This window comes from Penicillium rubens, assembly GCF_028828025.1.
Source record: "Penicillium rubens strain IBT 27055 chromosome Unknown utg000003l_segment0_segment0, whole genome shotgun sequence".
Taxonomy (NCBI): domain Eukaryota; kingdom Fungi; phylum Ascomycota; class Eurotiomycetes; order Eurotiales; family Aspergillaceae; genus Penicillium; species Penicillium rubens.
This window is the reverse complement of record NW_026890601.1, coordinates 8433889-8447647: the sequence shown is the minus strand read 5'-3', so window position 1 is coordinate 8447647 and position 13759 is coordinate 8433889. Positions and strand designations below refer to the sequence as shown.

The 13759-nt window shown below is 51.5% G+C and overlaps 6 protein-coding genes across 6 annotated transcripts; 4 read left to right on the top strand and 2 right to left on the bottom strand.

The window, feature by feature from the left end:
• Positions 1 to 1195: 1195 nt before the first annotated feature.
• Positions 1196 to 4767, top strand: N7525_009443 (LEA domain protein; the record flags this gene model as incomplete). Its single annotated transcript, XM_061214728.1, has 2 exons — positions 1196 to 4189; positions 4246 to 4767. The coding sequence occupies 2 exons, from the start codon at positions 1196 to 1198 to the stop codon at positions 4765 to 4767; spliced, it is 3516 nt and encodes a 1171-aa protein (XP_061069159.1).
• A 434-nt stretch (positions 4768 to 5201) lies between these two features.
• N7525_009442 (uncharacterized protein) lies at positions 5202 to 6794 on the bottom strand (the record flags this gene model as incomplete). The annotated part of the gene is made up of 6 exons (XM_061214727.1): positions 5202 to 6105; positions 6156 to 6233; positions 6285 to 6328; positions 6396 to 6521; positions 6589 to 6692; positions 6767 to 6794. 6 exons carry the CDS (start codon positions 6792 to 6794, stop codon positions 5202 to 5204), a joined length of 1284 nt encoding a protein of 427 aa, XP_061069158.1.
• Positions 6795 to 6923: 129 nt separating this feature from the next.
• On the top strand, positions 6924 to 7226 carry N7525_009441 (uncharacterized protein; the record flags this gene model as incomplete). The annotated part of the gene is made up of 1 exon (XM_061214726.1): positions 6924 to 7226. One exon carries the CDS (start codon positions 6924 to 6926, stop codon positions 7224 to 7226), a length of 303 nt encoding a protein of 100 aa, XP_061069157.1.
• A 175-nt stretch (positions 7227 to 7401) lies between these two features.
• Positions 7402 to 11185, top strand: N7525_009440 (transcription initiation factor TFIID subunit TAF2; the record flags this gene model as incomplete). The annotated part of the gene is made up of 2 exons (XM_002563495.2): positions 7402 to 9705; positions 9758 to 11185. The coding sequence occupies 2 exons, from the start codon at positions 7402 to 7404 to the stop codon at positions 11183 to 11185; spliced, it is 3732 nt and encodes a 1243-aa protein (XP_002563541.1).
• Positions 11186 to 11620: 435 nt separating this feature from the next.
• N7525_009439 (putative small nuclear ribonucleoprotein SmG) lies at positions 11621 to 12109 on the bottom strand (the record flags this gene model as incomplete). Its single annotated transcript, XM_061214725.1, has 4 exons — positions 11621 to 11680; positions 11741 to 11815; positions 11935 to 12006; positions 12080 to 12109. The coding sequence occupies 4 exons, from the start codon at positions 12107 to 12109 to the stop codon at positions 11621 to 11623; spliced, it is 237 nt and encodes a 78-aa protein (XP_061069156.1).
• Positions 12110 to 12317: 208 nt separating this feature from the next.
• Positions 12318 to 13616, top strand: N7525_009438 (uncharacterized protein; the record flags this gene model as incomplete). Its single annotated transcript, XM_061214724.1, has 2 exons — positions 12318 to 12399; positions 12478 to 13616. 2 exons carry the CDS (start codon positions 12318 to 12320, stop codon positions 13614 to 13616), a joined length of 1221 nt encoding a protein of 406 aa, XP_061069155.1.
• Between the last annotated feature and the right edge of the window lie 143 nt (positions 13617 to 13759).

Below are 13759 nucleotides of genomic sequence, written 5' to 3'. Positions count from 1 at the left end.
ATTGAATATCAACCATTCACGTGGAGAAACATTGAGTTCCCGGATGGTTGCACTGCTTAAGAGTTTTCATATAACTTCTGATGTAATGATGATCCGGAGTGCAGCTGGCGAACCGGGGTTTTTCTTTTTGATTTCCCTTCTCAAACAGGGACAGTGACAAAAAGTGACAGGTAGTGGAGGCGAATCTCATAGTGGACACCATATGCAGTCTCTGATAGATCTCTGATTGGTTCGTCTATGTCTTTCCACGTTTGCGATAGCGTGGCTTCGGGGTGAATCCATGGGAAGCGTCCTGACATTGGCCAATCATGTTACATCTTGGATTTCAATTATCTGGATAGTCTAGACTTTAGGTCAGGAACATGACAGATGAATTCAATATCACTCTTCTTAGAAGATGTCATCGCTCGTGCAACGAATCAGACATCTATACTACAAGCAATAGGCGCGTACTATTGTACAATGTCGGTGCCTCCGAGTTGTACAGCGTAAACTCCCTTCTATGCTAAGAAACACAGCGCTCCACATCCACTCTCCTTCTACACCCCGATTGAGCCACAGTCCCTTTAATATCCCAGTCTGGCCATCTGATTCGTGCGCCAACCCTGCAGTACTATATGTATCAACCATTTCCCCGACGAATCCCACTTGGCAGGTCATCTAATCGCTCCACTCCATGATGCCGATGATGTTACTAACGGCCCTACCACGCGCTAGTCGTACGTTGTATAGATTAACTCTATGACGATCCCCAGACAAGGGTTTCGTACGAAGCTGATATAGTCCAAAGCCGTTATGATATCAACGGACTATGACGTAGTAGGCTCTGCAGGTATTGTACCTGGTTACAGTGCCTATATAGACAGTCACGATGCTGGGATTGTTCGATGATATATCACTGCGCTCTTTATATAAATACCTGAAGCCGTCTCTGAAATTATTCTTTTGATTATTCAAACCTATTCTATTTCAATCTATCTAGAAACTGCCACCTACTCCCGAAGTATACCCTGTTCCCGGGATTTGTACATCATCATTTACCAGCATACGTTTTTACGAAGTATACCTCACGTCCCTTAACGGAACCAACTGCATTGCGTTCAATTTGCAATTCCCCAACTGGATTTGATTCTTCATATCAACAACACACGAACCCATCTCAAACCCAACCATCCAAACCCGAACAAAAGCAACCATGTCCTCCCCCGCCGTGAGCAAAGCACCCCCAAAGCTGGGCTCCAAGGCCGGAACGCCCACCAAAGCCCGCAAAGATTCCGGCTCCAGCGCAGCCAGCAAACCCAGCACCGCCGCAAGCCCAAAAGCCACAAAGAAGTCAACCACACCTCGCAAGCTCTCCCAGAAAGCCCCCGAACCCCTCGACGACGACATCGAAGAGCAATCCGTCCCGGAGACACCCTCCCCGAAGTCGAAGAAGCGCACAGAGCAGCGCCGTCCCACCTCCCCGCCTGATGATGTCGCTTCCCAGGCGCCCTCCGCCTCCGGCTCCGCAGCCCCCCTCGGCCGTGCCTCCGGCGTGACCGGTAAAGCTAAGGGCCTCGCCAGCAAGACGAAGGAGACACCCCAGCAGGGTTCCGAGAGTGTCCAGAATGACGCTAAAAATGCCACTCAGACTGCCACCGATAACCTTCCCGTGCCGTTTGACATGTCTGCATTGAAGGGTCTTGATGTCGCTGAAGGCGGCAATATCCTCGGACAAAACGGGACGCCTATTGGCAAGATTGTCGAAGGGGATGCTGAGGAACTCGTTGGACAGACTGTTGGCGATGACGGGGAGATTCTCGACGAGGAGGGCGATTTGATCGGACGCGTCGATATCCTCCACGAGGTCGCGGACCAGGCTAACAATTCTGCCGATGATGCTCAGCAGAATGTGGGAGAGGTTGATCTGGAGAATGTTGTTACAGATATCGCTCAGCTTGAAGGACTTACTGTTTCTGATGGCGGTGTTATCAAGAACACTGCTGGTCAGACCGTCGGCCGGATTGTTGAGGGGGACCCTGAAGACCTTATTGGTTATACCCTCAATGATGATGGTGAGATCGTTGATGAAGAGGGCGATGCCATTGGTCGTGTCGATTTGATTCCTGTTGAGGAGCAGAAGAAGGCCATTGAAGGAGCTTCTGGTGATGTCACTGACAAGGTCGGTGGTGCCAAGGACGATCTTGAGGATCAGTATGAAGATGCTCAGGATGGCCTCTCCACCGATCAGGGTAAGAGCGCTGCTGATGGCGCGGCTGAGGAGGTTGAAGACGATGTCTCCGATGTCGAAGGGAATGCCGACAAGGCTAAGTCTACAGCCGAAGATGCGGCCTCCGACGCTGAAGACGCTACTGATGCCGTGGATGGCACAGTGGACGATGCCAAGGACACCGCCGAAGATGGTCAAATCGAGCTCGAAAATGCCAATGAAGAGGCCTCGGATACCCTCAATGAGAAGGCCGAAGGTGCCACAGACACTGCCGAAGATGCCACCGAAGAGGCCAAGGACACCACCGAAGACGCGGGTGAAGAAGCACAGGAGACCGCCGAGGATGCTGTCGAGGAAGTCGAGAAGCAGGTTCCGGGCCTCGAAACTCTCGAAGGCAAGGTCTGCAACAAGCTCGGCTACATCATCGATAAAGCCACCGGCAAGCCCGTTGGCCAATTAACCGAAGGCGACCCGAAGAAACTGTCTAAGCTCGGAGCAACACTCGACAACAAGGGCCAGTTCTGGGACAACCGCGGCAACGTGATCGGCCAAGCGAAGACTCTCCCGATCGAGGAGGACGAAGGCGACGAAGGGCCCTTCTCCGGTCTGGAAGGCCTAGTCGTCGGTGAAGACGGTTTCGTCGAAGATGAGAACTCGAACCGCGTCGGTCGCCTGATCGAAGGCGATGCGAAGAAACTGAGCGGCCGTGGCGTTGATGAGGATGGCGAGATCCTCGACCGTAAGGGTAATGTCATTGGGCGGGCTGAGCGCCTTGAACCCGAGGAGGAAGAGACTGGACCTGATTTCTCTGCTGTTAATGGGCTCTCATGCAACAAGGCTGGGTATGTCATCGGACCCGAGGGATATCCAATTGCCCGTGTTGTGGAGGGGAATCCCAAGGAGCTTGCCGGTAAGAAGATCGAGGATGGCGAGATCTACGACGGGAAGAAGGTCGTTGGCCGTGTTGAGCTCATTCCCGAGGATGAGATCGAGAGCAAGCCCGAGGGTCCCTTCGCTGGCATGGAGAGCCTCTTCGTGACCAAAGATGGATTCGTCGAAGATGACGAGGGATCCATTGTCGGTAAGCTTATTGAAGGTGACCCCAAGAAGCTGCGTGGTCGAGCTGTCGACGAGGATGGCGAGATCACCGATAAGTACGGCAATGTCAAAGGTCGTGCTGAACCCTATGAGCCTCCCCAGGAGGAAGCCCCTACCGAGGAAGACTTGTCTATCTTGGAGGGCAAGGTTGTCAACAAGGCTGGAAACGTTGTTGACCCCACCACTGGTGCAGTGGTCGGACGCATTGTCGAAGGTGATAAGCGCCTCGCTGGATGCAAGGTCGACGGCAAGGGCCAGATCTGGGGGGACAATGGCAAGATTGTTGGACGTGCCGAGCTCATCCCCGGGGCTGAGCAGAACAAGGCTGAAGGACCATTCTACGGATTCGACAACGCTGTCGTCGGCAAGGACGGGGTCGTGCAGAACGGCGAGAAGATCATCGGGCGCCTGATTGAAGGTGACGCCAAGCGCCTCCTCAGCCGCAAGGTTGACGAGGATGGTGATGTCCTCGACAAGAACGGCAACACAATCGGCAAAGCTGAGCGCTGGGAGCCCGAGGAGAAGAAGCGTGTTGTCAACCCCATGTCTGGGCGCAAGATCACCAAGGAAGGCGAAGTCCGCGATGCGGATGGAAACCTTATTGGCAAGCTGACCTCGGGTAATCTTGCCACGCTGATCGGCAAGACTGTTGACGACAATGGCTATGTTGTTGACAACGATGGTAACAAGATCGGCGAATGCACCTTGCTTGAGAACATCCCCGAGCCGGAGCCCGAGGCGGAGGAAGAGGAAAGACCCACGCCCGAAGAGCAGGAAGCTGCAGCGAAGGCAGAGTCCGACCGCCAGCTCGCGCAGAAGATGATCTCCATCCTCAGCCAGACTCTCGATCAAGTCAAGCCTGTTTGCAAACAGATCGCCGAGGTAAGTTCCAACCCAATACATATCCTTTCAGGCAATAGTACTAACATGACATTCAGGCCTGCGAGAAAGCAGACCGCACCCCGAAGGATGAGCTCGACGAGGAGAAGCTTGTTCAAACGGTCAAGCCGCTCCTCGAAGAAGGTGGGCGCATTCTGCAAGAGTGCAATGGAGCCATCCGTGCCCTCGACCCCGATGGACGCATTGCCGCGACAGCTAAGGCGCGTGCTGCCTCCCGCGATGCCACTCCCGAGGAATATCAGCTTGCCGACATGATTAAGGAACTCACTGAGACGGTCATCAAGACCATTGACAATGGCAAGAGACGCATCGCTGATATGCCTCATGCCAAGAAGAAGCTCAGCCCTCTCTGGGGTCTTCTCTCTGAGCCATTGTTCCAGATCATCGCAGCCGTTGGTCTGTTGCTGAATGGCGTGCTTGGACTGGTTGGTCGTCTGCTTGATGGTCTTGGTCTTGGTGGATTGTTAAATGGTCTGCTTGGCAGTCTTGGGTTGGACAAGTTGATCAATGGACTTGGTCTGGGCAGTTTGACTGATGCTCTTGGACTGGGAAAGAAGTGAAAAGCCAGGACGACTTTGGGTTGAACGTTTGATTTTGTCTTTTCTGTTTTTGCCAGCGTTAAGTCTTTTGGCTCTGTACTTTAATCTCCTGTACTATGATGTCTGTCAATATTAATTAACTTGATTTTTGATTTTGATTTGGATCTATTCACAAATATTAATATTCTCGTAAGTACAGATGTGCAGGGTAGGATGCAGTTTCCATGCTTGGTTTCATCAAAATCCACCCCCTCTGGGATTGGTTATATCTCTCATCAGATCAAGATAATAACACATATGTAGAAGGAATGGACATGTTCATAATTACAATGAGGTTGAACATTTAAACAATGCACCGCTCAGGGCGCTTTTTGTGGCAACTCCAACGGGAATTACGCGATTGAATAAGTGTCGACGGTCGATTCTTCCATAAAGATGGCGTGGCGTATACTAAGTTAATGTGTCTTGGATGTGTCAGTCGAAGCGTGAGACTGATCGAGTTGGGACGATTCACCGAGGTTGCGATAGGCTCTGTCTCTGGCAGCACCTTTATCCTTCCGGATAGTAAGGCAGTTGATGCCGAGGAAAGTCGTGATGCGATTGATGACGAGGACAGCCCAGTGCATGTAAATAACTAGAGCGAAGAAGAAGTACACCCAGAGATAAAGCAGCTCCAGCCATGGGGCAACGACCGGGAAGCCGATCACGGGCAGGTTGATGAGGACCGCGCCAGCAATGAGGGGAGCTTGCATGATAGTCCAGAGGGGGAAGGGCTGTCGCAGAAGATGGGCCAAAATGACCATGGTGGTCATCCGTCCGAAGACGAACGCCATAACCCAGCAGAACAAAATGAGGTGATTCCCGGAAAGAATAGTCGAATATGGCGAGAACAGCCAGGCAATGTTGGAGATGGTGAAGGCAATCATAGGCACCCACTCCTTAAGCAAAGGGGTGAACGGCAGCCCCTGCTTCTTGCGGGCCTCAGCTACATTCATAACACATCCGGGGAGATGTCCGAGGAAGAAGCCACCCAGGAGAATTGGGACCCAGAGGTCCTTAACGGAGCTGTTGCCGAAGATCTGGGGGAAGTTAAGGAACCCAACAATGGGTTGAGACCACATTCCAGGGCCCCAGATTCCGGAGGCAATCATAGTTGCACAGGCGATGATGAGGCCCTCAGTCGGGCCATTGAAGTAGCCGAGGTAGAGCGTGTGGGTGTGGAACGTCTCCCATGTGGAGAAATACATGGCCAAGCAAGGCACGATTGCAGTCCAAGCACCAATTTGTGAGGCTCCAAAGCCCATTGCGGCGGTTGAGAGCAGACTGGCCAGAGTGCAGTTCAAAGAGTCGATACCGTGACTGTGCCTGATTAGTGATCTATCCAAGGCTGTTCGGAGTGCGGTACAAACTCAAAAAGTTCCCCGAGTCCGCTGGACGTCCCCGTTCGGCGCGCCTGTTTACCATCCACATTGTCGAGGGTAGAGTACCTATCTTCGTGAGTCGGAATCATATAAATGGAGGGGTAGCCGGTCACTCACATCCACATGCCAAGAGCGAAGCTGTAGTAGATCCAAGCGGGGCCCTGAAATATCTGATTAACTCGCCACTTCCAATAAATCACCGAGTAAGGAACAGGAACAAGAACTCACGGGTCCCACCATATCTGGCACGAAAATCTGAATGATGAAGATATTTCCCACGATCCACATGAACCCAAGAAGGGTCACCATGTTCGGGGCCATCCACATCGGCACAAGTTCGACGAAGGCATTCCACTAAACAGAAGAAAAGTCAATTGCTTATTCCGAACGTAACTGGTACAAGGTTCCAAGGTTATCATACATAGTGCTTCAAAATATATCGAGAAATGAACGACTTGTCGACAGCGGAATACTTGTAAGACTTAAGGGGTAGGAGGGCATCGTCGGAAAGGGAATCTTGGGTCTCTGTAGAGGTTGAACATTCGAGTTAGCCTATGGTTAGGAATAAATATGGTGACAACAGTCTTCCTATCACTAACCTTGGACCATCCGGTAGATTGCGCTCATTTTTGAAGATTGGGCTGGGTCACGCGCGGAATTGGAGTATAGTCGGCGGGGGGTAAACACCAGCACCTCAGTTCATAGCGAGATGGGCAAAAAAATGGTAAAATGGACAAATGCACACCAAATCAAATCATGTCTTTAAACACAAATGTCGACTCGCAAGAATACGTGGAGAAAAAGGAGAAGTGGGAATTGTTCCAGATGGATTTTCAGGTCGGAATCACGTGCCTTGCTCCGCATCGGGAACGCGAACAAGGGAAGCTCGACTTGACCGAATCCACGCGGGATTTGCTGGTGCATTGTTCGGACATAAGTCGCATTGTCGCAACTAGTATTGCCCTCGAGCGCATCGATCGGGCCTCACTTGACTTTTCCCTTACCCTACAATCTACCTCAGCGCCGTGCGATAATCCACCCTGCACCATAATCGCGTAATCACCCATCTCGCATTTCACCGTCACCTGAAGCTTTAATCTGCGCCACGCCAACTGCTTTTCGATTTCCTTCCCGCCCTCGACACTACAATCACATACTGAGCCTGGTTGGATATGACGGTGGATGGTCTTCAAAGCGCTCCCCGCGCATCTCGTTACTGAGCAATCTTATCACGATGCCGGGTGTTGTCGAACTCCCCGTTGGTGCCGCGGCACGCCCGTTTGATCTGGGATTCAGCGTGGGACACCAGAAGGTCGAACTTGACGTTGATCTAGCCTCCAAAGGTCTCAGAGGAACCACGGAGATCACAGTTCACCCTCGCCGCCGAGACCTAGGTACAATCTGGTTGAATTTTCGACAAGGCGAGGTCAAGCACTTGAGCGTGAACGGCAAGCCTGCAACAACAAAATACACTGATGAATACGATTCGCTACAACTGTACGGTGTACACTACCATGAACGATTGACGCCAAAGATCCACAACCTCTTGCAAACTCCCCCAAGACCTAACCTACCCATCACTATTCCAAAGGGCGTCCGCATCGAAGAACTCGATCCATCTTCGGCCGAGGCACAGGATCAAATTGCGCTACAATCTACTGTCGAAAATGTGGATGGCCCTGCGAGTGCCAGGGCGCCAGAAGCAAACCTTCCTCGCTTCACGGCTTTGACAGTGAAAATCGGATTTGTTATTGATAATATTCGGGACGGCTTACAATTTGTGGGCGTCGAGAATGGGGATCAACGCTACCCTCATGCCTACACTACCAATTCACTCGAGTCTGGTATCGGCTGTCCTTTATTCCCGTGCGTGGACGATATGTCCTCGCGATGTACCTGGGAGGTTTCCATCACATGTCCGAGTTCTCTTGGTGATGTTTTCAATCGGAAGAATCGAGATGCGTCCGGTGCAGCACCCCCATCCCGCTCAAAAGCGACAAGCCGCCAACTTTCTGCGGACGATGAGGGTCTTGACATGTCCGTGGTGTGCTCCGGCGACTTAACCGATGACATTGTCGATCCCAAAGACCATACTCGCAAAACAGTTTCGTTTGCGTCATATTCACCATTGGGAGCCTTGCAGATTGGGTTTGCCATTGGTCCATTCGAATATGTGAACCTGGCCGACTTCCGCGAAAGTGACCAGGATGAACAGCTTGGCCAAAATGCCATTCCTTTGCACGCATTCTGCCTCCCAGGTAGAGCCGACGAAGTTCAGAACAGCAGCTTCCCCATGGCTCAGGCGATTGACTTCTTCTCTTTGTCGTACGGGTCGTATCCATTCGGCAGTTACAAGATTTGTTTTGTCGACGATCTTCCAACTGATAGTCTCCCGATTGCGTGCATGTCAATCTGCAGCAGCCATCTGCTCTTCCCAGCCGAGATGATCGACCCCATGTATGAGTCTACTCGGGCTCAGGTGCACGGTCTGGCATGTCAGTGGACTGGAATCAACATTATTCCTGCCGAGCCCTCAGATACTTGGGTGACGGTTGGTGTGGCATGGTACATTACAGATACTTTCATGAGAAAGCTGTGCGGTAACAACGAATACCGTTTCAGATTGAAGCAGATGTCTGATCAAGTCTGCGATTTGGATTTTGAGCGCCCCTCGATATACGACATGGGTAACATTCTTAAGGTTGACCCCTCCGAATATCGCTTTGTTGCGTTGAAAGCGCCGTTGGTCTTGTTCATTCTAGATCGCCGACTGACCAAGGCGAGTGGTAAGGCCACGATGTCCCGCATTATCTCTCGACTTTTCTTGAACTCCCGCATGGGAGATATACCAAATGGAGCCGTTACCTCATCCCTGTTCCAGAAGACGTGTGAACGACTGGGTCACGCGAAATTAGACGTCTTTTTCCAGCAATGGGTCTACGGCGCGGGATGTCCACGATTCCAAGCGACCCAACGGTTCAACAAGAAGAAGCTCGTTGTTGAAATGATGATCAGACAGGTCCAATCTGAACCACAAGCCCCTCGCGATCTCCACAAAGATTCATTCTTGCGTGACGTGAAGGAAGAGGTCCAGCACGTCTACGCGGGCCCAGTTCAGCCGGTCTTCACAGGGTCGATGACCCTTCGGATTCACGAGGCAGATGGAACCCCTTATGAGCACATCGTTGAAATCAAGGAGGGGGTGACAAAGTTCGACATTCCATACAACACAAAGTACAAAAGGCTCAAACGCAACAAAAAGCAAAGGGAAAGGGCCGTGGCCTCGGGTGATGCCGAAGTTCAAGAGGATGTTCTACTTTACTGCCTGGGAGATGTGCTTCAAACCGAGGAAGAGACGCAGGCTTGGCGCTTGGCTGACTGGACGAAGGAGGACGAGGAACGGATGGGACAGGAATCCTATGAGTGGATCCGAATGGATGCAGACTTTGAGTGGATCTGCAAACTATCTCTCGGTATGCCAGGGTACATGTATCTCTCGCAGCTTCAGCAAGATCGAGATGTTGTGGCCCAGCTCGAGGTGAGTTATAATTGTTTTCAACGAGTGAAAAGCACGGTGCTAACATTCCCAGTCGCTACAATACATGGCTGCCCAACGAGAGCACCCTCTGATTTCCACCATATTTGTTCGCACACTCATGGATAGTCGATACTTCCATGGAATACGTACCACAGCTGCGCGTGCCTTGGTAAAACATGCCAAAGATGAGGTAGATTGGATTGGACTGTATCATCTCGAGAAGGCGTTCCAGGAGCTTTTCTGTCTCCCGGGATCGCCCATGACTCGCTCGAACGACTTCTCTGACCGAGCGGCCTATATCCTCCAACAAGTCATCCCTGAGGCAATTTCTAAAGTTCGCGACAACAGTGGCAAAACCCCATTAAGGGTGAAGCGATTCCTTTTCGATAAACTCAAGTTCAATGACAACTCGAACAATGAGTACTCAGACAATTTCTATGTTGCCTCCTTGATGGAGTCCTTATGTCATGCCATGCTGGGTAAAAACGAGGCGCGGACGGATGAGGAATTGGATCACTTTGACATGGAACGTGTTCTCGAGGCTCAGGCCGAGGAACAACTGGACAAAGATGCCATCGCCGAGTTTGACCGTTATCGACGGATGGACGAATGGTCTAGCTCTTTCCAGAACCTTTACTCTCGAGCTGCTCTCAAATGCCAGGCGCAATTAATGCAAGCTAAAATGATCGACCTGGATTTGATGCGCTTCGTCCCGTATACCCGAGCAGGAACATATGACCTTCTCCGGATCCAAGCCTTCCAATGCTTGGTTGACCTCGATATTACCCAGAACCCGGAGCTTCTTCGATGGCTCATGTTCACATTGTCGGCCGATTCCTCAGCCTGGATACGCCACCAATCCCTACGTTTGCTAGGTCAAACCCTAGCGCAGATAGCTTTCGGTCGTCCTCAGGAAGCTGAAGCCGCCCAAACTGATGGTTTGATCATCGAACAAGAATCCTCCACCCAAATCCGCCGAGATGACATCGCACGACGTCAAACCATTCCTGGTGCCATCGAAGCCCTGAAACGAGAGCTTGCTGGCGACGCATCTATGAAGGAATGCATGTGGGCAGCATGTAACTCACCGTGCATGGGCCTCTTGGAGCTGTCCGAGCTCACTGACCTTTGTCGTACGCTGTACGATCCAATCACCTCTAAACTCGTGCGGATGAAACTTCCTCGATATTGGAGTGTGCAGAATCAAGGTCATGGCAAGTTACGTTTCTACCGATCTACCAAAGCCCGCATTGGTCCGTCTTCGAAGCGCAAGCGCGAGGACCAGGGCATGCACGCACCCTCATCAACCCGTATTACGTTCAAGCAGTCCAAAACTGGCCTGGCTCCAGGAACCCCAACTCCCAACAATCTCCCGAAAATCCACATTCCCAGACCGTCACCTGCGCAAAGCGCAACTCCCAAACCGTCTGCCACATCTACGCCAAAGCTGAAGATCAAGTTTGGTGGTCGACCAACATGAATATCCAACGTTGTTCCTTCGAATATCACATGTAATTTATCCTTACCTTTTTTATTATTGCCTCCCTTTGCCATCGGCTCAGACAGGAGAATGGAACCAAAGCATGGTCACAGGCGCGATGTCGATTCAGCTTCATCTTCTGATTTCAATACCAGCTAGCTGTGCCTTATATTCATCCCCCATGGTAGATTTCCAGTCCAAGTGTAGTCAGTCAGAGAGTCATTGGGATAGCCATAGTAGTCTAAATGCGCCCTGGCAAACGAGCAGAAGAAAATAGAACAGAAAAAAGGTTTTGATTGTTCCCATAAGAGAAACCGACCCAGAAACTCCCAGTAGCATTAGATCTTTTCCCAGCACTCGGTGATAGAGTGGTGCCTATGTGCGTGCCCCTTCAGTCAAAAGAAACGTCGTAGATCGTGTGTGTAGATTTGTGGCTTATTTATCGGTAATGCGCTCAAGGGCCTCGAGCATCACGACTGAGTTACCGCGAATGACCTGATAAATAAGTATCCGTTAGCGCTGTTCTTGACACTCGTCCATAGCAATTGAACCTACGCTCATGCCGATGGGAACCTTCTCTCCGCCCTCCTTCTCCTCGAATGCCTCATCCAGAACAATGTTCATGAAGACCTGTGCGAAAGCATCGTTAGTTATTCCGCGCTTGTTCGGTACCGTCATCCTCCCATTGTCGACGCCCGGGGAGGAGTGCTTCAACACGGTAAACCCCGGGGCAGGGGGTGTAGACATACATCGTAACCTCGAAGGATACCAATGACTTTGCGGTTGCCGTTCAGTTGGCAGAAGACCCGCTTCTCCATGTACTGCAGAAAACACACGACGTCAGCAGAGATCTCGGGACAAAAAAAGAGCGCACGTAGTAAAAGGACCACTAACTTTCTTCAGTTCAGGCTGGGCTTGAGGCATATTGGGCGATTTGGTTGGGTATCTTGGGGTTTGGCAAGATTCAGGTCACCGCGGTGGCTTTGGGAGTTTGGTGCAAGCTGTGCCGGGGAAATGATATTCCGGATATGAGATAGGCGATAAGAGCTGCCAGCTCTCAAGTTCACACGCTCACGCCACCAACTTGCATCACTTTGTTTCCGTCTTATTTGATCGCTCGGTAGTTGCAAATATGAGCTCCAAATTTGCCAATCGCAGAAAGCCCCGCAAGATTGGTGGCGATGATGAGGAGGACGATGGAGGCGCTGCCTCAGGTATGTGGGCCGAGATTACTTTTTTTTCTACCCTACATATTTGCCTACCGAAATCGAAGCTAACATGGCGGTTGGCAGAGCCTGTCGTTAAGCGCCCAGCTGCTTCGAAACCCAAGCATAAATCCAAATTGCAGTTATCCTTTGGCCCCGATACGTCAATGACCGATGGAGACCAAGAGAGCGAAGTAGTCCTACCGAAGCGCCACGGTCTAGGGCGTAGGGCAATGGAAAGGAGCGCCGGTCGAATTCCTTCAGTTTCTGCGCGACTCGGTCAAGACCAAGACCGGCCTACCTATAACCATGACTACCTGAAAGAACTTCGCGATTCTACACCTTCAACACCAAAGACAACTACCGATGACGAAACGAGCAAGGCTGTGGATGTTGCAGCTAAATTCGGTGAGGTTATGACTGTTTCGGGACAGTCACACATCCCCAGCGAAGCCGAGATCCGGGAGAAAAAGGCCCGACGCGCACGCCTGGCTATGGAACATGGTGCGGGTGAGGATGAGTTCATTTCATTGGACGTCAACAATGCAGCCGACACTGATGACTGGGATGCGGTTGTGCGAGGAGAGAAAGAAGTCAAAGAAGACACAAGACTGGTTCGGGACGATGAGGACTTCGCGGAAGGGGAGGAGTTCTTCACGGAGGATGGCAAGATGGCGCTGGGGCGAAAGGCAGAGCGCGAGAAGAAGCGGAAGGAGCGTGAAGCAATGCGTGACTTGATTGAGGATGCCGAGGGTATCTCCGATGAAGACGATTCCGACTTGGAGGAAAAGGCTGCCTATGAAGCCGCTCAGGTTCATGCTGCCATGGGTCGTGGCCAGTCAGGTGGTATTGATCGCCCGAAGACTCCACCCAAGGTGACATCTCTTCCACGGCTGGCTAGCAGTTTTGAAAGATTGCGCACATCTCTGGCTTCCATGGAAGTGTCTAAAACACAGATGATCAGCCGGATGGAGGAATTGAGAAAGGAAAAGGCAGATATCGCAGTTCGTGAGGTGGAGATCCAGGCGATGATCAAAGAAGCTGGCGACAACTATGAGCGACTCAAGAAGGAAGCTGGTGTTGATTCGAACGCGAAGCTCGACGCTGCCAATGGGGCTCTAGAAAAGTCCCGAGGTTTGGAAAGCATTGGTGCTCCTGTCCCTCTCCCGGTAAGGGATTCCTCCATGTCGCATTCCTCAGATTCCAGCTTCGAGGATTCTTCATAACTCTTCCCTGGTTGCACCTGTACCTACATCCCCAGCCCGGGTGTTCAGCTTGACTTCGGTCATTACTCGATTCCCTTGCATCGTCTTCGTGGAGTCTTCCTTGTTTCTTTTGATACCCAATGAACGAGTTTTGTGTTGTATTT